This window comes from Propithecus coquereli, unplaced genomic scaffold (assembly GCF_000956105.1).
Source record: "Propithecus coquereli isolate 6110/MARCELLA unplaced genomic scaffold, Pcoq_1.0 Scaffold28, whole genome shotgun sequence".
NCBI classification, from domain to species: Eukaryota; Metazoa; Chordata; class Mammalia; order Primates; family Indriidae; genus Propithecus; species Propithecus coquereli.
The window spans coordinates 12,537,775-12,564,726 of NW_012148396.1; the positions used below are offsets into that span (position 1 = coordinate 12,537,775).

At 56.9% G+C, this 26,952-nt stretch overlaps 2 protein-coding genes across 4 annotated transcripts in view; one reads left to right on the top strand and one right to left on the bottom strand.

Moving 5' to 3' along the window:
• Positions 1-12,346, top strand: part of HSF1 (heat shock transcription factor 1) — a 37,314-nt gene extending 24,968 nt beyond the window's left edge. The window contains exons 2-14 of one of the 3 annotated variants that reach the window (XM_012648075.1): positions 6,392-6,500; positions 6,983-7,119; positions 7,301-7,425; positions 8,783-8,858; positions 8,930-8,991; positions 9,113-9,209; positions 9,297-9,433; positions 9,566-9,853; positions 10,368-10,454; positions 11,267-11,372; positions 11,454-11,519; positions 11,610-11,679; positions 11,764-12,346. In XM_012648075.1, coding sequence (XP_012503529.1) covers positions 6,392-6,500; positions 6,983-7,119; positions 7,301-7,425; positions 8,783-8,858; positions 8,930-8,991; positions 9,113-9,209; positions 9,297-9,433; positions 9,566-9,853; positions 10,368-10,454; positions 11,267-11,372; positions 11,454-11,519; positions 11,610-11,679; positions 11,764-11,969 — 1,566 coding nt within the window. In that variant the 3' untranslated portion in view covers positions 11,970-12,346. The remainder of the gene's footprint in view (positions 1-6,391; positions 6,501-6,982; positions 7,120-7,300; positions 7,426-8,782; positions 8,859-8,929; positions 8,992-9,112; positions 9,210-9,296; positions 9,434-9,565; positions 9,854-10,367; positions 10,455-11,266; positions 11,373-11,453; positions 11,520-11,609; positions 11,680-11,763) is intronic. The other 2 variants (XM_012648076.1, XM_012648077.1) reach the window with 2 other exon arrangements.
• Positions 12,347-14,149: 1,803 nt separating this feature from the next.
• DGAT1 (diacylglycerol O-acyltransferase 1) lies at positions 14,150-24,189 on the bottom strand. Its single transcript, XM_012648079.1, has 17 exons — positions 23,736-24,189; positions 19,102-19,189; positions 16,834-16,874; positions 16,647-16,732; positions 16,511-16,563; positions 16,250-16,355; positions 16,048-16,149; positions 15,881-15,955; positions 15,701-15,804; positions 15,583-15,621; positions 15,458-15,499; positions 15,331-15,375; positions 15,139-15,251; positions 14,994-15,059; positions 14,823-14,910; positions 14,668-14,730; positions 14,150-14,547 (listed from the first exon to the last, which is right to left on the bottom strand). The coding sequence occupies exons 1-17, from the start codon at positions 23,936-23,938 to the stop codon at positions 14,389-14,391; spliced, it is 1,473 nt and encodes a 490-aa protein (XP_012503533.1). The 5' UTR covers positions 23,939-24,189; the 3' UTR covers positions 14,150-14,388.
• Positions 24,190-26,952: the final 2,763 nt, after the last annotated feature.

A 26,952-nucleotide genomic window follows, 5' to 3' on the forward strand; every position in this document is an offset into this window, starting at 1 on the left:
CTCTGTCTCAAAAGAAAAGAAGAAATAAATGAAATAGAAAACAGTAAAACAATATGATAAATGAACCCAAAACCTGATTCTTTGAAAAGATTTTTAGAAATTGATGAGCTTGTTGCATGAATAACAAAAGAGAAAAGGTGTAAATTATCAAAATCAGGAAGGAAAGAAGATACATCACTACTGACCCACAGACAAGGAAATACTATAAACAGCTCTATGAATGTAAATTTGGCAACTTAGATGAAATGGACAAATTCCTTGAAAACTACCAACTACCAAAAATTCACAGTAGGTGAGAGATAACATTAATAGTCCTAAAACTATTAAAGAAATTGAATTCCTAGATGTAAACCTTCCAAAAAAGAAATCTCCAAGCCGGAATTATTTCACTGGCAAATTCAAACATTTGAAGAAGAGATAACACCAATTTTATACAATCTTTTCCAGAAGTTAGCAGGGGAGGAAACACTTTACAATTCATTTTATGAGGCCAGTATTACAATTCATTTTATGAGGCCAGTATTAAGGAAAAAAATAGTCCAAGAAAACTACAAACCATTATCTTGTATAACGTCTTCTATAAAATTTTAGCAAATCAATTCAGCATCATATTGAATAATAGTAATCTATTTCTAAATACAGTCTTTTTATATAAAAATTAATGTCACAGCAATTGGGATTTTTCTCAAGAATGCAAGGCTGGCTCAACATTTAAAAATCAGGGAGGAGGGGATGGGTATATTCACACCTAATGGGCGCGATGCGCACCATCTGAGAGATGGACATGCTTGAAGCTCTGACTCGGGTGGGGCAAAGGCAATATATGTAAACCTAAACATTTGTACCCCCATAATATGCTGAAATTTTAAAAAAGTGAAAAATGAATAAAATAAAAATCAATATAATCCACTATTTCAGCAGTCTACAGAAACAAAACTACATGATCATATTATTTATCAAAAAAATTTTACAAAATTTAACATTCATGACGCTTAAAAAATAAAAACCCTCATAATAACAGGGAACTTCCTTTACCTGATACGAAAATGTCTAAAGAATCTATACCTAACAGTGTACTTAATGATAAAAGACTGAATGCTTTCTCCCTAAAATCAGGAATAAGCCATGATGTCTATTTTCAGCAGTCCTATTCAGCATTGTATTAGAAGTCCTATCCAGTACAATAAGAAAAAGAAATAAAAGGAATACATATTGGAGAGGAAGAAATAAAACTATCTTTATTCACAAATAACATGATTGTCCACATAGAAAATCCCAAGAAATCTAGAGAAATACTCCTGGAACTAATGAATGAGTTGCAAGGTTACTAGATAGAAGGTCAATACACAAATCTATCTTACTTCTGCATATCAGCAATGAACAATAGGAAATGGATTTTTTTAAATCCCATTTACAATTGCTCAAAAAAAATCACTTGACACACCTATAATCCTAGCACTTTGGGAGGCCGAGGCGGAAGGATTGCTTGAAGCCAGGAGTTCGAGACCAGACTGAGCAAGACCCTGTCATTACAAAAAGAGTATAGGAAAATAAACTGGGTGTGGTGGCAAGTGACTGTTATTCCAGCTGCTCCAGAGGCTGAGGCAGGAGGATCACTTGAGCCTAGGAGTTTGAGGTTGCTGTGAGCTATGATGGTACCACTGCACTCCAGCCTGGGCAACAGAGACCCTGTCTCAAAAAAAAAAAAATCACTTAAGTATAAACCTAATAAAACATGTACATATTGGTATGCAAAAACCATAAAATTGTAAAACAATGAAAGAAATCAAAGTTGACTGGAGTAAATAGAGACATACCATATTCATGGATTTTTTTTTAGTAAATTTTGGGAGTTTTCAGGCCTTATTTCTTTGAATACTTTTTCTGGTTCTTTCCTTATGCTATTCCTGTTACATGTATGCTGGTGCAATTAACAGTGTCCCACTTTTTTTTTTTTTTTTGAGTCAAGAGTCTTGCTCTGCCCCCCTAGCTAGAGTGCAGTGGTGTCATCACAGCTCACTGCAACCTCAAACTCCTGGGTTCAAGTGATACTGCCGCCTCAGCATCTGAGTAGCTGAGACTACAGGTGTGTGCCACAACGCCGGGCTAATTTTTCCATTTTTCGCAGAGACAGGGTCTCACTCTTGCTAAGGCTGGTCTCAAACTCCTCACCTCAAGCGATCCTCCTGCTTTGGCCTCCCAGAGTGTTGGTTTACAGGCATCAGCCACCACACCTGGCCTTACCTTCCTGTACTTTTTTAAGCATAATTTCCTTGGGTTATTTGAACATATTTATAATGACCTTTTTGAAGTCTTTATTAAATCTCACATCTCGTCCCTCTCACAATTTTTGTTGCTTGCTTTTATTCATGTGTGGTTCATACTTTCCTGTTTATATATCTTATATTTTGTTGTTGAAACACTATACATTTTAGTTAATATATTGTAATACCTCTGAATGATTGTTCTTCCCCCTCTCTGGTGCTGCTTTTGTTGTTATTATTTGTGACTTAGGCTATTTTTGCAAAGTCTATTTCTCCTTGATCTCTCTCTTTACTGCCTCATATAGTATTACATCCAGCCTTTAAGTTCCATTAATTATTGCCTAATTGCTCTATTGTTTTTGACAGTGGTCTGGGGCACGAATTTTTCAGTAGTCTGATCCAATTAAATTTTAGTAGCGGTGGGGTTTTATTGTTTATTTTGGGATTTTTTGGTGAGGTATTGTGGGATTGTTTGCGGGGGGGGGGGGCGTCTGTGGGGTTTTTTCTTTTTTTTTGAGCCGTGGTAGTTTTTGAGGCTGTAGTCTAACTTGTTACTCTTTTTTTTTTTTTTTTTTGAGACAGAGTCTCACTCTGTTGCCCAGGCTAGAGTGCCGTGGTGTCAGCATAGCTCACAGCAACCTCAAACTCCTGGGCTGAAGCGATCCTCCTGCCTCAGCCTCCTGAATAGCTGGAACTACAGACATGCGCCACCATGCCCAGCTAATTTTTTCTACATATTTTTAGTTGTCCAACTAATTTCTTTCTATTTTTAGTAGAGACGGGGTCTCACTCTTGCTCAGTCTGGTCTCAAATTCCTAAGCTCAAATGATCCACGTGCCTCGGCCTCCCAGAGTGCTAGGATTACAGGAATGAGCCACTGCACCTGGCCTAACTTGTTACTCTTAATTTAGAGGAGTTACTGTTTTTTAAGAGCACTCTTGGGCTTGAACTTTGAAATAAAGTGAATTTCCTTGGGGAAACCTTCAGAGCTCTTTCCTTATGGACTTTTTCTGGGCAAATTTCTCTGAGCCACTACTCTGGGCACAGGGCAGGGCAGTGGCTCTGGCCTTCTCAGCTTGACTTTCTCAGCATGCATACTCTCCCCTGCATGCAAACTGGTGGGAGGGTGATTAGAGTCCCAGTATTCTCAGCCTGCTATGTCTGGGGTAGAGCCTGCCTTCTGTGGGTAGGGGCAAGGTGGAGGAAGAGAACCTCTGACTACTTGGTCACATTCGGTAGTAATTTAGTCTCTTCAACTTGGAGTTGGAGAGGATGAGAAATTCTGGTTATCTGCCCATCCAAGTGAGATACAGTAAGCTTGGACTGGGAACTGAGGGAGCCCCATCTTGGCCTCACCCTCCCAGAGTATAGTGTCCACCATGGTGAGCTGGGAGAGAGTGGGTTGTAGCTCAGATACCACAGATGCTCACTGTTCTTACCAAATTTCAACAGATTTTATTGAGTAAATGTTTTTGTTATTTGTCATATGCTTTTAGGACAATTTCCAGAGACTTAAATAAGTTTTGCTTGTTTCACTGGGAATTGCTTCCACAAAGCTCCTGACACTGCCATCCCAGAAGTGGAAATCTCTCCTTCATTTTCTAAGGATAGTTTTGTTGGATATAGAATTCTTGACTGACAGGGTTTTTTCTTTAACACTTTCAATATGTCATCTCACTGCCTCTGGTTTTCATGGTTTCTGATGAGAAATTGGCTGTTAAACTTATTAAGGATTCCTTATTTACAATGAATCTATTCTCTCTTGCTTCTTCCAAGAGTCTTCCTTTGCCTTTTGCTTTTGCCAGTTTGATTATGAAGTGTCTAGGTGGGAATCTCTTTGAGTTTATCCTACTTGGAGTTGTTTAGCTTCCTAGATGTTTTTCATCAAATTAGTGGAGATTTTGGGCATTTTTTCTTCATATATTTTTTCTGTCCCTTTCACTTTTCTGAGACTTTTATTATGTATATGCTGTACATTTGATCATGTCTTGCAGGTCTCTGAGGCTCTGTTCATTTTATTTATTCTTTTTTCTTTCTTTTCCCTAGACTGGATGATCTCAATTGACCTATTTTCATGTTTGCCGATTCCTTCTTCTCCCTGCTCACATCTGCACTTGAGCCCCTCTGGAGAATTTTTAATCTGAGTTATTATACTTTTCAACTCCAGAATTTCAATTTAGTGCTTTTTGATAATTTTTGTCTCTTTATTGATATTCTGTGTTTGGTGAGGTATCATTCTCATACTTCAGTTCTTTAGATGTGGTTTACTTTAGTTCTTTGAACATATTTAAAATAGTTGACCTAAAATCTTTGTCTAGTAAGTCCAGGGTCTGGGCTTCTTCCAGGACAGTTTCTCTTGATTGTTTTTTTTTTTTTTTCTTCTGTGTATGGGCCATACCTTCTTCTTTCTTTGCACATCTCATAATTTTTGTTGAAAACTAGATTTCTAATTAATATAATGTGGCAACTCTGGAGCTCAGATTCTCCCATTTCCCAGGATTCATTGCTGTTGCAGTTTGTTGCAATTATACTTTGTTTGGTGGTTTTTCTGGACTGGTGCTATAAAGTCTGTGTTCTCTGTTCATGGCCACTTCAGTCTCTGTTGCTTGGTTAGGTAGTGATGGAAATTTCCTTAAGCCTGGAGGCAATGAGTCTCCTGGTCTTTTTGGGGGGACTCTCTATGTTGGGGCACACTTTCAGTACTCAGCCAGATGGTTGACAGAACTTTAAGCCCTCCCTTGGTGCTTATGCAGAGCCTTAAGGTCAGCCAGAGGTGACAGCTTAGGGCTTCATCAGGTCTTCCCTCAACGAGGGCACAGTTCTGCTCATGCACATGGCTTCTGGGTTCCTGGGGATTTTTCTGAGCCTTTAGTGATACTTCATTCTCCAGCTTTTTCTTTTAAGTGTTCTGGTTAGTCTCTGGTTGTCCCCAACTGTTACGCACTGCCTTAGGCAGCCACAGCATTTAAAAATTGTCTCCAGCTGTTTCAACAAGCACTCCTAGGAAAAGGCTTTTCTGCACTGGGAGAGCTTCAAGTCAAATCCACGACAGCCTGAGAAGTGGGAGCTCCCAGGGAGCAGCCACGCAGGACCTGAAGGAGCTCCAAGCCCTCCTCCTCCCCCAGGGGCTGCCAGGTCACTGGTTCCACAGTGATTGCAGCTGACATAGAGCAGGAACAGGTCAGGGTAAAATGCCACAGTGCTCACTATTCTTATTGAGATCCAGCTGCTTTTCTTGAATAAACATTCCCTGTACTGCTGCAATTCTTCCGTTAATGTTCAGCATTCTGGAAAAGTTGACTAACATTTTTACCAGCTTTCCCCTTGCTGCTGTGGAGCCCCTTCCTCCGCTGTACTCACTCCTGTCACATGTTCACGCCCATCTTTATTCTCCTGTCTTTCTATATTGAAGAGCAGTATTCCAGTTCTAGTCCAACACCACAGGGGTCTTTTGGCTTTCCCCTGTCCACAGCTGTAACTCCCTTCTCCAGCAGGGAGAAGCCTGCTCTGTCTTTAACTGGTTCATTCACTGGGTCAGTCGCCCTCACTCCTGTGCAGACGCCCTGCACACTCTTCTCTGGCCCTGCTCTGGGCCTCCCTGTTCTTCCACCTTGGCACCTTCTCTGAGCCACTGTGACTGCAGCCAGCAAAGACTCCTGCCTGGTCAGTTCCTCCTGATTGCGCATGCAATTTCTGACAGTCGCTATTTCTTGTCTCACGTGCCAAAAGAGTAATGAAGTTTGCATTTCTGAACACAACTGTGTTTTCCTTCAATGTAACAGAAATTAGATTCCCATTTCTTTGGCTGCCTCAATTTGGGGTCTTAGCTGTTGTTGAGGAAAACTTGCCGATTAAAACTAAATATTGATCCCCTAGAGAATGGGCTCCAAGTGCTATGAGTGTCTAATGAATGTAAACTGAGCATCTGGCCACCACCCAGTCCTGCGCCTCAATGCAGATACAGGCTGAGGGGTGAATTCTCACCAGCCCTTCTGGGTCCCCCCATGGCCCCAGCCCCGTAGGGTTAGGAATGTGCCCTACCTGACTCATGGGGAGGGGTCCCCTCAGGCCACAGATACCTCTGTGCCTTGCCACCACACATGACCCATCCATGTGTCTCCTGGCAGAGTGGGAACAGCTTCCATGTGTTCGACCAGGGCCAATTCGCCAAGGAGGTGCTGCCCAAGTACTTCAAGCACAACAACATGGCCAGCTTCGTGCGGCAGCTCAACATGTGTGAGTGTGCCTGCCCCACCGGGCTTGTAGGGGCCGAGGGTTCCCTGCTCAGAGGTACTGGGCAGCCAGCCTGGGGTGTGTGGGGAAGCTGAGCTACCCTGAGGGTGAAGGACAGAACCCTCTGCGGTGGCCAAGGGCATGGCGTGGAGCCCTGAAATCTGGGGGCTTGGGGTGGGCACTTCTTCCTTGAGGGAAAGGTTTTTGTGGGTGTGAACCTAGGGTCCCCAGGGAAGAGCTGTGAAGCCCTAGCCACACTCCCACACGCATCAGGGAGGGGAGACACGTGGGGACATGGGGTCTCCCTTAGACTAAGACCACCCAGGCACAAGCTCTGAGTGGACAGCATGGGGTCTAACCAGGGCCATGCCAGTGTAGCCCTTCAGGAACCTCTCATAGCTTGCCATGGGGCAGTGGCCAGGCTGTCGCAGGGGGGGTCTGGTCCCTAGGCCTTAGGCGGTGCTGCATCCACGCATTATGTGCAGATGGCTTCCGGAAAGTGGTCCACATTGAGCAGGGAGGCCTGGTCAAGCCTGAGAGGGACGACACTGAGTTCCAGCACCCTTGTTTCCTGCGTGGCCAGGAGCAGCTCCTGGAGAATATTAAGAGGAAAGTGACCAGTGTGAGTTGCCGGCCTCTGCCCAGCCTCCTCCCCCAGACCTCGCTGCAGCTGTCCTGGCCACACCCTTCATGACTTTTCCGGCTGTGTCCCAGGCCCTGCCCCCTCCCTGGGCCCGTCTGCAGGCTGGGAGCCTGCCAGGCTCTGGGCCACTTAAGTGACTCTTTCCCCCATCGGGATCCAGGTGTCCACCCTGAAGAGCGAGGACATGAAGATCCGCCAGGACAGCGTCGCCAAGCTGCTGACGGACGTGCAGCTGATGAAGGGCAGGCAGGAGTGCATGGACTCCAAGCTCCTGGCCATGAAGCAGTAGGTCCTGCGCCAGGGAGGGTGGGCAGTGCCCTGTCTGGGGACCCACCGTGAGGCTGTGCATGCTGTGGGGCGAGGAGGCCCTATCCTGGGGCTCAGGGTTTGCAGCCCCCACCCTCACCGCCTCTGCGCAGAGCCTGCCCCCTCCCCAGCCCCGCTTTCCGTGACTTCTGTGACAGCCCTTGGGCCTGCCATTCTCTAAATACAGAATCAGACTGGGAATGGCCCCTGCTTGACACCCACCCATGCCCCTACTGGCAGTTCTCGATGCCCGGGAGGATTGGCCTCTGCTCGGCTCCCACAGCCTTAGGCAGCTGGGCTCCAAGCTCAGCAGGACCAGCCAGCCTGCTTTGAGCACACAGATGCCACCCTGCAGCTCCCACGCCCAGAGGCCAGGGGTGGCAGGGACTGGCCACAGCAGGCCTTGTGACCAAGCCTCCCTGCTGCCCTGTCCTCCCTCCCTGCCAGTGACTCCTGCTGCCCCTGGTGTCACGGTGTGCAGGGTGTCCCTGTGCCCACTTATCTGCACCTCAGGCCTGGGGGTGGGAAGCACTTCAGGTTTCTGGAGCATTCTTCCTGCAACCTCTGCCCCTGGCATGTGTCTGGGCACACATAACCCACCCGACGGCCCCCTCTTTAGCTAGGACCCTGGGGAAGCTCTTAGCAGGGGCCTAGCACATGGGTGGCACTTGAGAAACTGAGGCAAGGAAGGCTGGCTTGCGTCTCCTTCCACCCACTTTAGGGCCCTGGGGGCTCAAGAACCCCAACCCCAGGGTGGCTGTCCTTGGCCCAGATCACTGGTGCCTCTCGGGGTGAGGCCAGGAAGGATGATTCTGTGTCAGGAAGACACGTAGGGGCATGGCTGGGCCATCAGCAGAGTGGTAGGAGTGCACTCGTGGCCTGCTAACCCAGTAGGGGAGATGGTGCTGGGGCCGCTCTTCCCTACTCCACGGGGCCACCTGTGAGCCCCACCTGAGCCTGATGGGGGCCCCAAGCATCCTCCAAGGTGCAGGACACCCCCGTGTATTGCTCTGCAGCCTGAAGAGCTGGGCTACCAGTGTCCTCCCTGAACCCAGCTCCTTGGGCCTCCATGGGACAGAGATGCTGGGGTGGGAGGCAGAACTCAAGGGTCTGCCACCTACCTGGGGTCCTGCCTCTGCCGTAGTCACCCCACTAGGTACGGGTACCTTGTGTGACTCTGGAGTACAGCCACACTGGGAAGGGCAGTGGTGCCAGCGAGCCCCAGCCTCCCCAGCCCCTTCATACGGCAGTCCTCATCCTGGGGAGGGCCAGGCCAGGCCAGCCCTGCCTGGCGCTCCTGGTTGCAGCCCCGCTGACCCATCCTGGTCTGTTTCAGCGAGAACGAGGCCCTGTGGCGGGAGGTGGCCAGCCTGCGGCAGAAGCACGCCCAACAGCAGAAAGTCGTCAACAAGGTAGAGGCAGGGCCGGCAGGCCTACAGGGACCCCCCACGGGCCTGGATGACTATATTCTCTCTACCCACAGCTCATTCAGTTCCTGATCTCACTGGTGCAGTCGAACCGGATCCTGGGAGTGAAGAGAAAGATGTGAGGCTCTGGGGACGCCTGCATCCTCTGCACAGGACCCAGGGGGTCCCTGTCCTCTGTCAGTTGTGTCCCAGGTACTGCTGAGGCCCAGGGAGGCAGCTAACCCCACCCTTCCCTGCAGCCCCCTGATGTTGAACGACAGCAGCTCGGCACATTCCGTGCCCAAGTATGGCCGCCAGTACTCCCTGGAGCACGTCCACGGCTCAGGCCCATACACAGTAAGCACCAGGCGCTGTGGGACGGTGGCCAGTGGGGTGGTGTGGCCATAGCACAAGCCACATGCAGCCTCCTGCCTTTGATTGCAGACTCCATCCCCGACCTACAGCAGCTCCAGCCTCTACCCTCCAGAAGCTGTTGCCAGCTCCGGACCCATAATCTCCGACATCACTGAGCTGGCCCCTGCCAGCCCCGTGGCCTCCCCAGGCGGGAGTGTAGACAAGAGGTGGGGGCCACGTCACCCCCAGCCCTCTCGTCCCCCCACTAGGCGAGACCCTGTGGGCCCAGAGCAGAGTTGGGAGTGGGGTGGGGCCAGCCGGGGCTCCTGCTGATGTGCCCCCACCCCGCCCCTGTCCAGGCCCCTGTCCAGCAGCCCCCTGGTGCGTGTCAAGGAGGAGCCCCCCAGCCCGCCTCGGAGCCCCCAGGTGGAGGAGGCGAGTCCCGGACACCCGTCCTCTGTGGACACCCCCTTGTCCCCGACTGCCCTCATTGACTCCATCTTGCGGGAGAGCGAGCCCACCCCCGCCTCGGCCACAGCCCTCACAGATGCCGACACTCGGGGCCACACAGACGCCAGGGGCCATTCCCCCTCACTCCCGCCCACCTCCACCCCGGAGAAGTGCCTCAGCGTAGCCTGCCTGGACAAGTGAGTGCTGCCCACCCCAGCCCTGGAGCACAACCCTGGGCTCTGGCTCAGACCGTCCTGGAGGGCTGCATACAAGGTGGCCAGCAAGGCAGGACGTCCACCCTGACCCCCAGGCCTTCGGGCTCAGGGATTGCTGGGGTGAGGAGGTACAGACCTGGCCCCCAACCTTGACCTCAGAGCTTGGGGCTCAGGAGGGAGATGGCTACCAACCAGGTAGCCCCACATCCCGGAATGCCACAGGGACCAAGGTGCATGGCAGGGCAGGCTGGTGGTACCTGCCCAGGTGTCCTGGGAACACCTGCTGTCTCAGCTGCCCTTGCTGCTGCTGTCACCCTTTCTTGCAACAGGGTCCTTTCAACTGTCATGCTGCCCAATTGGGTGCAGGAGATGGTGAGCAGGCCCAGCCTCGACCACCCTTCAGGCCTTGCCTAGAGGCTGAGCAAGCGAGGATGGGCACAGAGCCTGCCCAGCCCCCGCCTGCAATGGGGGGTGCTTTTGTCTTTGTATCTTGCAGTTTGGCTCGCACTCCACAGATGTCTGGGGTCGCCCGCCTCTTCCCCTGCCCCTCCTCTTCCTCTCTGCATGGCCGAGTCCAGCCAGGGTTAGCGCTGACCCCACTGGGGAGGGAGGAGGGCTCTGCCAGAGCTCGGGCCCCTCCCACAGCCACGGACCAGACCCCAGCCTGGACTTGAGCCCTGTGCCCTGCCTGGTGAACAGCATCCTAGGCCCCTCTGCGTCTGGGGAGGGCCACCAGGTGCCGTGCCCTCACTGACAACCTGGGCACGGGCTAGTGGCCCAGATCACTGAGACAAAGACAGGCCCCAGTCTTGGCCACTGTAGCAGGCAGGATCTGGGCTGCTATGCTGACTGACCTTCCTCTCAGTGAGGGGTGGGCCTGCTGCATCTCCAGGAGCCTCCTGGCTTCCTGTCCCACGGCCCAGGTGCACCTGGTGGCCCAGGACCTTCCCGGTCATGGCCACCAGACCCTGGGTCTCGCCCCTACAGCAGTGCCAGGGGAGGGGCTGACTGACCCACACACAGCACAGCTCCCTGCCCGCCTCCTGACTTGGTCTTCCAGTGCAACAGCAAACTTCATCAGGCCTGAAGAACTGTACCCGACATCCTATGTCTAGAGCTGAATTGCCCCACGCCCCCTGCTGCCACCTTGGCCCATCCTGAGTCCACACCAAGGCCTCACAGGCCCATACCTGCCTGCCATGGTTGGAGGGCACAGAACTCACCACCACCTTCTGGGCCATCCACACATACACTGTCTCCCTCTAGCCCATGCTAGGCATCCAGAGGGACCCGCCTGGGGAGAGATTGCAGCCATGGGGAGCCCTTTTCCAGCAGGAGGGCATCTGGGTGGGGGGCCTTGGGCACTGGTTCACCTGCCCACTCATCCCGGGCTAGGAACGAGCTCAGCGAGCACTTGGATGCCATGGACTCCAACCTGGACAACCTACAGACCATGCTGACCAGCCACGGCTTCAGCGTGGACACCAGCGCCCTACTGGACGTGAGTCCGCCCCTGCCCCCACCCCTGTGAACATAACCCTGTTCACAGGCATGGCACTGACTGCCCTCCCTCTTTCCACAGCTGTTCAGCCCCTCAGTGACTGTGCCCGACATGAGCTTGCCTGACCTTGACAGCAGCCTGGCCAGTGTGCGTAGGCAGGTGGGGGCAGGGCAGGACGGGGAGGGGACGACCTGTGGGAGCCCTCACTCCACAGTATATACCCCTTGCACCTTACAGATCCAGGAGCTCCTGTCTCCCCAGGAACCCCCCAGGCCTGTCGAAGCCGAGAATAGCAGCTCTGACTCAGGTAAGCCACACACCCCACCCCGCTCCCCACCCATACCCGCACCTCCTGCCCAGCCCACCGCCCTGACCCCACCACACCCTGCAGGGAAGCAGCTGGTGCACTACACGGCGCAGCCCTTGTTCCTGTTGGACCCTGGCTCTGTGGACACTGGGAGTGGAGACCTGCCGGTGCTCTTTGAGCTCGGAGAAGGCTCCTACTTCTCTGAGGGGGACGACTATGCAGATGACCCCACCATCTCCCTGCTGATGGGGTCTGAGCCTCCCAAAGCCAAGGACCCCACTGTGTCCTAGAGGCCCTAGGAGGAGGCCAGCCGGCTGTGGCTTGCCCAACCCCCACCTCCCAGTGCAGGGCTGGTCCTGGGGAGGCAGGGCAGGCTTGCAGCTCTAGGGCACCACAGTTCAGCACCATAGCCCCAGTGTGGGCAGAAAAAGGGGCTTGGGGCTGAGCAGTGCCTGTGGTCAGGAGTGAGGGTCCCGCAGGCCTGCCCATCTGCCTTCTTTGCAGCCACACGTGGACTGACCCTGCAGGTTGTTCATAGTCAGAATTGTATTTTGGATTTTTACACAAGAGCCCCCTTTCCCCTTCCGTAGAGATATACAGATATAGACACACAGGTGGACAGACGGACGAACGAGACAGGCAGAGATCTATAAACAGACAGGCTCTACACTGTGGCCTCCTGTGTGTTTCTCCTGTCCGAGCGGGGGGGGGGGGGGGTGCAGTGAGCAGGGCAGGACACAGAAGTCACAGGTCTGGGCTGAGGTGGCCTCCTTAGAGGGGGGCAGATGCCCACAGCACCCTGTGCCCACCCGACTCCCCAGGGCCAGAGTGTGCCCCACAGCTCTTTTTTGAGGGGCCAGGAGGGGGCATCTGGGCCTGGGAGTCCCTGATTGTCAGTTGACCCACCAGGACCCCCTTCCGAAGGTATTTTCACTCAGGGACAGGGGACTTTGGCCGGGTGGGGGGGGAGGCTGCATCTTCCCACAGAGCCAACACCCTGAGTGCATCAGTGCAGGAGCCACCTCGTGTTGCCTCAGGGGTTCCACAGGGCCTGGCAGAAGAAGGGGAAGGTGGCCCAGGTGGTCTGACATGGCTGGTGGAGCAGACCCTGCCTCTGGGTCAGCCTTGGCCACCATTCTTATTCTAGCAGCTTCTTAAGCAGCGACAGCTTGTTCTGGAGTGCCACTGGCAGAGGGTGGGAGGGGCCAGGGAGGTGCTGCCTTCACTGGAGTAGCGGGAGGGCAGGCCCCCTCCTCCCTCAGAGTACCGGTAGCCTGCCCTCCCATGGCAGCACAGTGGCAAGTCTGTGGTCCAGCAGATTGGTGGTGGACAGGACAGTGCAGCCTAGACCTACACTGGGGGCTCCTCAGACACCTGCCATGTTGGGCCACAGTTGCAGGTCTGTGGGGTGCACTTTGCCTGGTACAGCCCAGTGGATCCCAATCAGCCAGCCAGCCCACCAAGATAAGCTGGGAACGGGGACCTGGGACTGCCCCCACCTCTGCTACCAAGATGATCTCCTCTGCCTGGGAATGAAGTGTCCTTTTGATGGCCAGTCAGGGCTGTGTCTGGACTGCCCAGCTCAGTGCCAGAAGAGGTGGGAGTTGAAGGGCCCTGGGGCCAAAGGCAGGCCCAGTCCTGGGTGAGGACAGCCTAGAGCCACTGGGCCCAGGGCCCCCTACTCTCCAGGCCCTCTGTGCCAGGTGAAGGGCAGCCTGGCCTCAGAAGTAACAGTCGGTGCACAGGGTGGGGTCCTGAGGAAGGGAACCCTTATCTCAGCCAAGGGGCTTAGAGTCCCCTAACCCTGGAGATGTGATCCCAGGATGCTGCCCCAGGCCCATCCCCAGATGAGATGCCCATGGGCACAACCATCATGACCTCTGCAGCCTCCTGGCCCCCCAGACCCAAGTCAGAAGGGCCCTGGAGACTGCCCCAGGCAAGGCCCACTTCCAGCAAACCCTGAGCATTCCCTGCCCAAGCTGAGGATGGGCCCAATTTGGCCAAGCAGGCTCATGCCCCACTGGTAGCCACAGGACACTGACCCCCAGCCCCATGCAGGATTAGCAGGCATAGCACTAGCACCAAAGTCTGACCTGAGCTGAGCTTTTCTGAGGAGCAGTGGACTTCTGTGGGGCACTGGGGACCTAACTGGCCACGTCCCCAGCCATGCAATTCTCTGTTGGCTGTGCCCTGCCCTGCCACAGCAGAATAGCCTCTCCCACCCATCCCAGCAGGTACTAGGTAGCTCAGCCCATGTGGGCACACAGGGTAGCACCCAGCTGGGCCAGGGTGGTATGGAGAGGCGAGTGGACCCAAACCCTCCAAAAGCACTGGGGCCAGGCAGCCTGGGGAACAAAAGGGCCTCTGGCACCTCCTGGAGCAGCTGTCTCCACAGCCCTGACACTGACCGCCCCCATGGGTGTGACCATTCTTCCCATGAGCCCTCCAAACCCCTGGCAGACTAAGGGAGGTCACTGGACAGCACTTTATTGACACCCTCAGCCCCTGGGACAGGGTCAGCACACTCCCAGCTGGCATCTGCCTGGTCTGCTGCCACCATTCCTAAGGGGTACAGGAGGGAGCCCCACAGGGGCAGAGAGGCCTCCCAGGGCAGGAGGATGATGCCACACAGCCAGGCCTCCAGCTGCAGCACTTGACAAGGCCCACGGGAAGGTGGGCTGGCTCTGGCCATGGGCAGCGAGGAGTGAGTCAGGCCACTGCTGCTGGGGCCTCATAGTTGAGCACGTAGTAGTCGTGGACATACATGAGCACAGCCACTGGCTGCCCGATGATGAGCGTCAGCCACACGGCGGCATTGCCATAGTTGCCCTGGAAGAAGCGGGGGCCTACAATCCAGGCCAGCGGGATCTGGGGACATGTGGGGCCAAAGTCAGTCAGCCATGGTGACCACAGGAAGGGCTACTCTTGTGCCCCAGGGCTCAGGCAGGGAGAAGCAGGCAGGTTGGCAGCCATGTGCAGGGTGCTCACCTGAGCCATCATGCCCGTGAAGGCCCAGAGGCGGAACATTCGCAGGGGGATGCTCACCAGGTACTGGAGCAGGAGGGAGAGGGGGCGTCAGCTGTGTCCCACGTGGGCCACACCCCTGCCCAGAGATGAGGCAGGATGCCCCACAGAACACTGACCTCATGGAAGAAGGCCGAGGCCAGGAACACCCCTATCCTGGCTATCCACCTGCTGCTGCCCCGTCGGACCATGGGCTTATAGAAGTGTCTGCGGAGGAAGGGGGGCGTGGGAAGGGGCCCAGGCCCACAGCTGCACCCCACCTCCCACACACACACACATACACCACCCACCTGAGGCACCACTTGTGCACGGGGATGTTCCAGTTCTTCCAGAAGTAGGTGACAGACTCGGAGTTCCTGGAGTAGAGAGACAACAGGGTGATCAGAGCACACCATGGCCCACCCCAGCCCCCGGGGCACCCTCAAGGCCACCCACCACCAGTCTCGGTAGAACTCCCGGTCTCCAAACTGCATGAGCTCAGCCACGGCGTTCAGGCAGGAGTGGAAGAGCCAGTAGAAGAAGATGAGCCAGATGAGGTGATTGGGGACCTGTGGGGGAGGGGCTCCAGGTTCCGGAACACCCCTGCCACTGCTCCCCCATCCCCCTCCCCCTGCCCAGCACACTTACCGCCAGCTTCAGGAGGCGCTCAATGATGCGTGAGTAGTCCATGTCCTATGGAGACAGGCTTCCTCAGCCGGCCCGGCCACAGCCTCCGCCCACCCACCCCAGCCACAGGAGGGCCTGGGCCACTCACCTTGAAGGGTTTCATGGAGTTCTGGATGGTAGGGACCATCCACTGCAAAGGAAGGCGCAGCGTCAGCTCCCACCTTCACTAAGCCACCCCACCCCGCGCCGTACCACCCGCCCCATCCCCCTTACCTGCTGGATGAGCCCCACTTGGAGCTGGGTTAAGAACAGCTAGGGGAGGAACCAGAGCAGACGGCTGAGTCCCCAGATGGCCCCAAAGGCCCCTCAGTCCCCGAGCCCCCAACCTCACCATCTCAAGGAGTCGTCGCAACAGAAAACGCTTCCGAATTCGGGGGGAGCGGGGAAAGTTGAGCTCATAACACAAAGTAGGGGCGAAGAGGAAGTAGTAGAGATCTGGAATGGGAAGGAGGGGCTGGCACCAACACAGGCCTGGCCCTGCCCCCAGCCCCACCCACCACAGGGTCCTCACCACCATAGGTCAGGTTGTCGGGGTAGTTCACAGTGCGCTGGGCAGCAGCCCCGCCAGCCTTCTTTCCTGCAGGGGCTAGGAGGAGAGCAGAAGGGAGAAAAGGGATGGAGTGGTGCTGCTCCCCAGCCTGGCCCACAAGCAGCCCTAGCCCCTTGGCAGCCCCTCACCAGCCTTGGCCTTGGCCCTGCGGCACCACAGGTTGACATCACGGTAGGAGAAGAGCTTGAGGAAGAGGATGGTGTGCACCAACAGCGCCAGCACGGAGCCCACTGCAGGAGAGGAGGGCTCAGGCCTCCACAGGGTCCACGGCCAGACACCGCACCTGTGGCTGGCCCAGGGCAGATGGGATGGGGTGGGATAGGGGCACACCTGGAGTGATGGATTCAACCAGCAAGGCCACGGCCGCCGGGAAGCTGAGAACAGTGGCCAGGTTGGCTATGTGCAGCAGCAGCCCCGCCTTCTCTGTCAGGGCACCCTGTGGGGGTGGGGACAGGGGTGGGCAGAGCACTCAACCAGGGCCCCCACTCCCTGGGTGAGGGCCACCTGGGAAGCAGTTCTTCCCAAGAAGGCAGCAGCAGTGAGGAGAGCTGACTGGTGGGTCCCCAGGGCCTATGGCAGGATGATGCTTACCACCGCCAGGCGCTTCTCAACCTGGAACGCAGCCACAGCAAAGATGTTGGCCACTGAGGACAGAAGCACCAGAGGGCAGGTTCAAGGCCAAGCCAGCCTGGTCCCCACCCAAGGCCCTCCTCAGAGCCCAGCTCACCAATAACTAGGCACAGTGCAGGCCAGCTGTAGGGGTCCTTTAGGAACAAAGACACCACCTGGATGGGGTCCACCAGGATGCCATACCTAGGGGTGGGGGCATGAAGGCCCAAGTTGGGGGGCACCTGGGGACAGGACCTAGACAGGAGGTGATTGGGGTGGGGCCAGGACATAGAGAAGGTACTCACTTGATGAGGTTCTCCAAAAACAACCGCGCATTGCTCAAGATCTGCACAAGACAAGAGGGCACGGCCCCGTTAGTCCTGACCACAAGGCAACCCACCCCAGCACCTTTGGGGACAGGAGCCCCCAACCCACACCCAGCCCTGTCTGGCCTTCATGCCAAGCTCCCAGACTCACCACACACCTCACCCCACACCAGTGCAGGGGCAAGGGGAAGGCCCTCGTTAGCCCCATCACACCCCTAGAAGGGCCTGCATGGAGGGAACCAACCTCACTACCAGGCACCTCCAACAGCAAAAAGACCTGCTGTGCAGCAGTGCTTGTCCTTCTCACTAAGCAAGCCAGTGAGAAACCTGAGGCTCACCCTACAGCCAGCCACCACCATGGTGACAGCCCCAAAGTCCAAGCCAGCCCAGGGAGGACTGTCCACAGCCGAGCCCCAGGGAACCAGGCCCTCTAGGTGGCCTAGGCTGAAGGGGAGTTGCCCACCCTTGCCCAGCGCACCACCCTGCCACCCAGGCCAGTCTTTGCAGTGCTCAGCTAGCTGTGTGGCAAGATGTTATAGCACGGAAGTGCAGGCAAGGGTGAGGGGTGAGGGGTGGGGGGTGGTTGGGCCTGGAACGCTCTCTGGGCACATGCCCTGTGCACATGCCCTGTGCACATGCCCTGCGTAGCCTTGGCTGCCTCCCACAGCCCCCAAGCTCCAGGCTTGCTCCATGGCAGCTCTCCATGGACTGACCCCCATCAAGACAGGGTCCTGGCTCCAGCCTGGGGCTGGACACTCAGCCTCCCTCTGCAAGGACAAGGAGTTTCTCACCTATTTCACAAGCACCACCAACACTTCCATGAGCATGGTAGTGACAAGTGCCATGGAAAAGCAATACCACCAAGGGAACACTGGTCCTTGCCTGAGTGGTCAGGGAAGGCTTCATGGAGATTACTTCAGAGACACAGGGGTCACTGCCCCACCTCTCCCAGCTGCAAGGCTAACCAGTGGGCCTCCTGCCCAGACACATGTGGACCCACATCATCCACTGCACAGTGTGGCCTCTCCTGAGAGCCCACAGCAGGCAGGAGCCAGAGCTGCCAATGGGCAGTGGCCCCTCCAGGCCCAGGCCACAGAGCAAACATAGCAAGGAGCCCAGAGCCAGAAGTAGGGAAAGGCTTCACAGCTGTGCCAAAGGGCCAGGTAGGCCCAACAGGTTCCAAGAGAACCGAAAGTGTTGCCTGGCTTGCCAAGACCCAGCCTGGGCCAGGAACAGAACACATCTCCTGAAGGCTAGACTAGTACCAGGCCCACTGTCCTCTTGCCCAGCCAGCTTCTCACCCACCAGGTCTCATGGCCAAAGCCCAAGGCCCTCTCCAGGCCAAGGATGCTGGGAGCCCCAGACACTCCCTGGGAACCTCCCAGGACCACAGGCTGGGGGCATGGGTGTACATGGAGCCAGTACCACACAGGCACCATGCCCAGCAGAGGAGGACACGTCTGGGTGAGGGTCAAAGGCCTTGGGCCATATCAGCTCTAAGTGGCAGAGGCTGGGCCCAGACAGTCCCTTGCCCCCAACCCCGCCCCCCACCCCACAGGCTGCCCCTTTGAGCCCTAGACTCCAATTGCTTCTGGGGTGGGGCTCCCAGCCCCACCCCCACAAAGTACCAGTGGGAACCAGGCCCCAGAGGCAGCAGGCCTTGGACATGGCACAGGACTCAATCCAACTGCCTTCCTGGAGGGCTCCTAGGACCCAGGGCTGAAGGAGAGGGGGCAGCAGGCCTGCAGAGCATTGGCCAGGACTTCCAGGGCTCTACGTCCACTAGGGCCATATGGCATAGCACAAGGAAACTCTTTGTATATACCTTGCCAGGGAAGCCTTGTACCCATAGAGTGCTCCCTCCACAGCCCCACCAGCCAGGGTGAGCCTCCCCTCCTCCTCCCTGCCCTCCTATGGGGCCTGCGCCCCCCACCCTCCAGCACAGCTCACAGGCCTCGGGCCTCCCCACACTACCATCTGCAGGGCTCTCCTGGGATCCAGCAGGGAGCATCAAGTGTGTGGCCACTGCAGGGAGCACCACCACATCTCCTCCCAGCAGCCCAGTGCAAGGCCACACAGAGACGCAGCCTTCTTGAGGCAGCTACAGCATGCTCTGTGCTCCCCAGCCCACATGGACTCCAGCCCCAGCACCTTGGGAGACAAAGCCTGTTCCCAGTTGAAGGCCAACTTGGGGCAGAGCCCCACATGGCTACAGGTAGACCTGCTCCCAGACACCATCCTACTCACCAGCATCACCACACACCAATTCAGGATGCCACGGTAGTTACTGAAGCCACTGTCGGAGCTGAACAAAGAATCCTGCAGGCGATGGCACCTGGCAGTGCAGGACACAAGCACCCTGGTGAGCAGATGCCCCAGCCCCTCACTCTGGGTCAGCAGCTGTGATCCACACTCCCACCCCAACCTTCTCTTCTGCCCACACACCCCACACCCCATTTACGAACAGGAGGAGGAGCCAGGCAGGGCCACACCAGAGGCTGGCAAAACTCTCAGGACCCCCCAGAGTCTGCCCCTCCAGGCAGCAGGACAGGGCATGTCACAGGCAGGAGCCTGGCTAGCCCTGCCTTGCCTGGCCCAGGCCTACATGGACTTATACACCACAGGCCAGAAGCCCAGCCTGGCTCCTATAGCAATCTGGCTGAGGACTAGCACCGGGGCCACAGGAGTCCAACCCAGGGATCTGTGGGACCACCTGACCCCACCAAGCACAGCTGGGACAAAAGGGTGAGGGGCAAGTCCCCCAGGCTTGGTTGCCATCCTGCCACCCAGAGAGCCAGGGGGTCCCCAACACAGCCCAAAGAGCCTCCTCCCCACACTTGACCACATAGGCCCAAGTGGGCAAAGGAGCCCAGGCCAAAGGCCAGCCAAGCATCCAGCCTGACAGGCACCTTCCTGGGTGCAGGGACTTGGCCCTCATGTGTTTGTGTGGCCTCCACTTGTTTTTGAAAAGTGACAGCCTGTCCCAGTTCAACCACAGGTAAGTCTGCCTGGGCTAAGGGAGTCAAGAGGAGCCCACTGGGGCCTCCAGCAGAGACAGGCACCCGCTGTGATCTCCCACCCAGTGTGAGGCAGTGGGGAGGCAAGCAGACTGTGCCTGTCCTCAGGGAAAGGCAGAGGTGGATAAGGGCACCTGGCCCAGTAGAGGGGCTGTCCCAGTGCTGGGACAAGGACAAGAGCAAGACCAGACCACACATGGCCCAGGAACCAGCACTGGCTCACTGAAACCAACTGCAGCCCCACCTCACCCCCAGCTGCTGTGCCACTAGGAAGCCACAAATAGCATTGAGCAAGGCCTCGGTTTTGTAAGAGGAAAGGCCCAGGGCTCCCCTTCCCTCCCATGCCCGTATATCTCTGCCTCAGAGCCCTGGGCAGAGGGAATGGGGCTGGGAACAACGGCAGGAGCCCTGTGACACAGATGCCCTCTCAGGGTTGTCCCTGCCTCAGTTCCCAGAGGCAAGCTGACTAGGGTTGGAGTCAGCAGTCAGATGGCCCCGCCTAGGAAGCAAGGGGCCAAGGAGACTGAAGCACAATGCCAACAGGCCTGACTTTTGTTCCCCAGACCAAGGTCTGCACAGCACTTGTCCTGTCTATATCTACAAAGCTCCTGGACCTGGCCACACTAGCCCCCAGCATCACCAAGCTGGTAGAAGGATAGTCACACCTGTCCTACCCATCTAGGCTGGCGCATCAAGACAGGGCAGCCCCGACCCCAGCCCCTGCCATTGTCCACTTGCCTCTCCCAGCCGCAGGCCTCAGCTTTCTGCATCTACTCACCAGGTCCAGCCTGGACCACGAGGTGAGGCTGTGGTCTCCATCTGAGCCCTCCCCTCCCTGAGTCTGCACCCACCTTTCTGACTGACCACTGCCCTTTGTCCATCTCCCCAGACTGCACCCGCCCCACTTCCCCAGGAGGCTGGGTATACATGCCCCCCAGAGCCCCAGTACCCTGAGGCAAGCAAGGGTATGAGGCACAGCTTCCCAGGGAGGACAGACCAGGCCTCCCCACTGCCCTCTCCCAAGTTCAAGCCCATTCGCTTTCCCCAGAACTATCTCAAAGCCTCCTGGTTGGCCTCCCTGTACCATGTCCTATCAACTGTCTTCACATCTCCATGCTGTTCCACAACAGTGGGACCTCTGCCCCTTTCGGGCCACCAAGGAGACCACACTGGCTTTCTTAGTGCCCATCTTCAAGATGGAAACAAGAGTGGGGAAAGGGTGCTGCTTTCCAAAGCTGAAAGCTTTTCTGGGTCCCTTTTCTAGGTCCTTCCTGATGGATTCCCAAGGCCTTCCTCAACCCACCCACATCAGACCCAGCCTCGGGTCCTCCACAGGCCTCCTGACTTGCCCCGATCCCAGGCAGCACCGCCACTGCACAGCCTCAGCCCATGTTGCCCCTCCTCCAGCAGGTCAGAGGCCCCTGACCCAGGGGAGGAGATCCCCATCTGCCGATGCCTGAGGAGCTCCAGGCTTGCCAGCACGGCCCGCAGCAAGTGGGCTAGAGGGCAGGCCGGCAACTGACCCACACAGGGAGGCAGAATCTGGCCACCCATGCCTAGAGCACCTTTGTCACCCTTTCACCTACTAGAGGACCTGTCCTCCCTCCCTCTTGTAGCCCCCAAGCCCACCAAGCCAGTAGGATCCTCTCACTCAATCTCACATCAGCACTATGAGGTAAGAACATGCCCATCCCACGCTCCTATGCCAAGGTTCAAAGTGTGCCCAAAGGCACAGTCCCTAAGTGTGGGCCACACCTGGGGACCACACAGTTCAGCACCAGAGCCAACCAGAGTGAAGAGGAGGACAGAGTGCCAGCTCCCTTCCCAGCTGCCGCCTCCACATTACCTCTGTGCTGAGTCCTGGGGTGTGAGATGGTTGGGGCAGGCTCCCCACACCTCAAAGACCCTGCTGGAGAGAGAGACAGAAAGAGGACACCCCAGGGACAAACACGCTGGGAGAAGCTGGAAACCAGAAGGGAGTGCCCATGAACTGAGAGCCAGCAAAAGTGTGCAAACAGCCTGGAAGGGATGAGCCAGGCAGAACACGAAGAGGTGCCCTCTCCTTCCTGCCTCACAGTCTTACCTTGCCATGGGACCAGAAGAAATGAGCTCACACCCAGAGCCCAGCCTAAGGTGAGCAGGAAGTGTCAGAGATGGGAAGAGGCCTGGAGCTCAAGGAGTAATGAGGAAGGGGGAGAGGAAAGGTTGGGCTGGGCCAAGAGCAGCAACAAGCAGTTGGAAGGGAGGCGGGAGGGTGACAAGGGGACGAGCTAGAGCCTGCATGACCCAGAGCAGACAGATCACCTGGCTCACGCTCTGGTCCCAGGAAGGCCCTACCTTGGCTATCTCAGACCCTAACAGCAGGGACAGGGACTCACCCAGCCTCTCCCACAAGCCCTGTACCCAGCCCCACAACCCCAGAAGCACAGAAAAGGCTTGCTGGTCAGTGAAAAGGAAGAAAGTGACTGCTCTCCCCTGCCTATCCCAGAGTGGCAGCTTTGCCCAGAGGTGGAAACCCCCATCTCACACAAAAGGACCTTGATCCCACCCTCCTGAGGCTGTGCTAGCTATCCCCTGCCTCCTGGAGGGAGGACAACTCCTTTTCAGACAGGAGGTGCCTGGACAACCTCGCTCAGCACCACCCCACGCCCACAGCAAGCAAGCACCCTCTCAGGAGGGCCACCCTCCTCCCCAGTGGCATCTTCATAGCCTCCTTTCCTGACCTTTGTCCATACTGTTCCATGCCTGCATCATGCTGAGGTTATCTTATCTCCCAGGGGAACTGTGAGCACCCCGAGAGCCGTGAAAGTGCCTGCACCCCAGCTGCCCTCCCCAACCCTCCCCACAGTGCCCAGTGCTCTGTTCTTGTTTGCTGAGAGAGCAAATCCACACCAACCAAATGACCAATTGCCTACTTCTTCCTTGAAAACCTCTGGCCTTTCAGCTGCTCCCTCAGCCAAAGGCCCTGAGAGCCCCTGGACCAGAGTGAAAGCCAGAAAGGAGGGCTGGAGGGTGGCAAATGGATTGCTCTGGGCCATCTTGGAGGAAGGGCCAATGTCCAGGCAGGCCAAGCCCTCCCCATCAGCATGGTTCATCCCGCCACCCATTCCTGTCAGTCATTCAGCTAAACAGGGCACCCACTGCAGGTGGGTCCACCTCAAACCCCTCCTCCTGTATACCCCAGGCAGGGGATAAATGTCCCAATGCAAGACCCAACTTTCCTTCCCTACAGCAAGCACTTGTTCTGGCAACACAAGCAGGCCAGCCTAACGACTCAATGGGGAATGAATGAACCATGCAGCCACCCTTGGAAGGACCTGCAAGCAAAAAAAGCCTCTTACATTGCCCCTTCCCCCGTCCTCAAAAAGACCTGGGCTACTTTCCTCTGGGAGCTGTCCCTACCCCCCAAGGCACCCTTCACAGCCCTCAGAAGAGACCTTTCATCACAAACTGCCCGGATCCCATCTAACTCCTTCCAAAGAAGAGGACACTGTCCAGGGCCGGGACCAGACCCAGATTAGCCCTCCGAGTGCCCAGGCTTCCAGCTCACCCCTCGGAAAAGACCTCAGGACCCACCTGAGGATGCACAGACCCAAATGCGTCTGGAAGCAGGGCAGCTGCCGGCTCCCCTCTCTCTGCCTGGCCAGCTCCACACCTCCACCTCGGTGACCTTGGCAGGTGACCCTCCCCTCCAAGCCTCAGTTTCCCCGTAGGGCCCAAAGAGCACACAGGTCCCCACTTAGTCCGGACCCCAGGTTCTCGGACTCAGAGCTCGCGCTGCTGCGGCCACTCCCGGGGAACCAGGAAAGAGTCGCGGGGTCCAGGGTCATAGGGTCAGAGGTTAGGGCTCAGGTGCTCCGCTACCTCAGCTCCAATTGGCTGCTGCCCACATTGACGTCTCCGTCCTTGGCCGGGGCCGGGGCGTCCCCCCCAGCACCCACGTCGGGGCCTGCTGCCGCGTCCCGCGCCTCCTCTTCCACCGCTGCAGGCCCGCCGCCGCCGTGGCTCAATGGCCGCGACCCCGTCCTCCGGCGCCGGGAGCCGCCCGCGCCGCTGCGGTCGCCCATAGCCTCAGCGCGCACCCTGCTGCGGCCAAGTCGTGGCCCGCCGGGCTTGCAGCGCCAGAGGCCCGCGACCCCACCTCCCAACGCTCAGCAACGGCTGCGGCCGCCCCACGCCGGCCGCCGTAGCCCGCGCGCCCGCTTGTCCGGCCTTCCAGGCCCACCCGCGTTACGCCCGCACGCCTGAGGAACCGAGGCCGCTTCGCACCGGAGCCGCTAACTGGCGGGCGACAGCCGTGCTTGTCCATTTGTAGTCCACAGGCCGACCTGAGGCGGGGCCTGAGGCGGGAGGCGGGACGCGCGGCGCACCCTGGGAACCGTAGTCACCGCAGAGCACCCTGGGAGCCGTAGTCGCCGCGGGCGTGCCGGCGCAGAGCACCTTGGGAGTGGTAGTCGTTCGCGTGGGCCGGGGCTGCGGGCTGCAAGTAAGCGGACGGGCAGCGGATCTGCTCCCTGCGTCGTCCTAGGGTCTCCGCGAAAAACGTCCAATGTTTTGCCCGGCTCCGCGGAACCGGACGGATAGCCTGAGGGCCTGCGTCGGCCCCTGACTTCCTGGCAGCTGCGCGCCTCCCCTGATCTCTCACCTGCCCCTGTCCCACTTCTGTAAACACAGGGTTTCGTCATTCCTCAGCCCAGGCGGGTCGTTTGGGGATGTTGATTATTTACGAAACGCCTCGCCACCGTCCAGCTGTCCAGGGCCGCTATCCGCGGCAGCTCGCGTCACCGCCACCCAGCGCGATGGTTTCCGCGTGTGCATCTTGCAGTAACTGCCCCCCCTGGCGCGGTGGTGCTCTACGAACCCTCTAGTTACCACGGCAGGAATCCGCTTTTCTTCGACTGAGGGAGACTTCAGACAAGGGCCAGGTCAGAGATTCAAGCGGAAAAAGTGCCCCAGGCCCCGCATCACCTGGACACCCGCCCTGTGTGCCGGCTCCAGGCTCTCCACCCCTCTGCCTGCAGAGCTGGTCGTGCGTAGGGCGAGGATGCCGGCCCCTCCACAGGGAGCAGGTCTGCCAACTTGCAGGGCCTCCCAGCTTCCAACTCGAGCCAGCCTCGCCAAGATTTCAGGAGCCTGGGGTGCCAGATCGCCCAGGACGCAGAAGCTTCTGTGAAATTGTACGGCCCGTACAATCGCCCTGTTGTTACATGAAGCAACTAATCAACTGTAACAGCAACATGGTGCAGCTCAGGAGACGCAAGTCTGCCTCCCACCTTGGCCTGGCATGCATCTTCACAGGGCATGGAGTGCAGACATTCTGGGCCTCAGATGCTGGAGTTCACTGGTGACTAGGGCCTGGTTTACCAGGAAACACCTCGATTCTCTGGGGTGAGCAGCGCCAAGAGACGCCTCTCTGGAAGCAAACTGAGGGACTCAGCCTGAGGTCTGCAGCCTCTCCTGTGGACCTGTCACAGCCTTCCTGCTGAGCTCAGCCTCTTCTCACCACCTCCACCAAGGTGGCCGGCAGGGCCGGCACCTCCACCTGGTGACACATTCTTCCTGCCATAACCATCGTGGGTTGATGCCAGCCAGGGCATCAGGCAGGGTGGGGCTACCAGAAAGGTGTATTCATGTAGCCTGCTAAGGGGCAGTGGGGCGTTCTGACTGGGCCGGAGAGCCCCTGGCCTCACGCATGGACCTGGGTGGATCAGGACCAGCCCAGTCTTCTACGAGTCTCCCAGAACGTTTGTTTGTGCATTGCAGTCGCTGGCGGAGCGTGCTCTGGGCTGGGCCTGGGCCAGGCTGGGCTATGCCTTCTGAGAATGTACTGATCCCAAAAGGAGGCCAGGTAGAAGAGTGTCCCTTTGGGAGCCTAGAGCATAGAGGTGAGCCATAAGGGCTCTGCCACCCCCTCTTCCACACCTTCTCCCAGGCAGCGAGTGCAAGCCTCGCCCCCAATGCGCACCCACGTGTCCCCTTGCGCATTCTGGCCATACCACCCTCCAGTACAGAACCTAGAACCAGAGGACCGTCGCAGGCTGTCACACCGATGGGCGGAGGAAAAGATTGACCGCTCAGCCTGCCAGTAAGCTCAGAGCGCACGGGCCAATGAGGAGTGAAGGGTCACGTTGGAAGCGGCTGCCTGCGACCCCGTCCCACCTCACACTGGTCAGCCGACAAGTGGCCGCGGGAGTAACGCGGCCAGAGAGTGGACCCTGGCCTCCAGGGAGGATGGGTCGAGCCAAGCGGGAAGAGCAGGGCCCCAAGCCAATGGGAAGGCACTGGCTGTGAGCACATCAATGAGAGAGAGTGACGATACTGACAGCAACGGCAGGACAGGGGCGGCAGCCTAAGAGGAGAGTGACACCTGGCATAGCCCCAGTACCCCGGGATCCAGGGTGAGGTGCAGCCTAGGAATCCAGGGGAGAGGCGAAAGGTCAGGGTAGATGAGATTGGTTGGGAACGAAGGTGTGCGGGGCTGGGTGGGTGAGGACAGTAGGGTGCGGATCTCCCTGCTGGGGGCTGCAACAAATGAGAGGACAGAGGCTGGGGCCAGGAGCCTTGCAGGCCTGGTAGGATAAAGGGCTGGGAGGGGATTGGGTTTAGAAGGGATCTCGGGCTGACCCTAGGGCAGAGGGGCCATGGGTGGGCCAAGGAGGCCTGTGAGGGACACGGCCAGCAGGGAAAGTTCATGGGCAGTGATGGTCAGCAGCCTGTGCCACCCATTATCTAGGATGGAAAGTTGCATCCATGGATGAGAGGAATGGGCTGATCCCAGGTCTCAGGGAGGCCGCCTTCACCCTTCCACCCCCAGCACCCATCAAAATCCTGGAGAAGCAGAAAAAACCAGTAGCTGTGGAGTCCTTCAGAAAGGAGTGAGTGGTTAGGAGCCCTCCTCTCTGCCACTGCCGCCTGCCAAGGTGGGTAGAATTTTGGGGCAGAGCTTATGTCAAAGGCAGCCCTGGGATCCTTTAGCCTTAGACAAGCTGTTTATCTCCCAGAGGCTCAGATTCCTCATCTCCAAGGAGGGCTATGATGCCTACCCAGCCCACAGACAGTGAAAGTGAAGAGTGCCTCTGCA

What these genes read in the sequence shown, in the direction of transcription:
- DGAT1 (XM_012648079.1), bottom strand. Translation starts at nt 23,938, where the DNA reads ATGGGCGACCGCAGCGGCGCGGGCGGCTCCCGGCGCCGGAGGACGGGG. An exon ending in AGCAGCCAATTGGAGCTGAG is followed by an intron (nt 19,190 to 23,735) that starts GTAGCGGAGCAC and finishes CTGCACTGCCAG; the next exon opens with GTGCCATCGCCTGCAGGATT. An exon ending in ATTGGTGTGTGGTGATGCTG is followed by an intron (nt 16,875 to 19,101) that starts GTGAGTAGGATG and finishes TGTCTTGTGCAG; the next exon opens with ATCTTGAGCAATGCGCGGTT.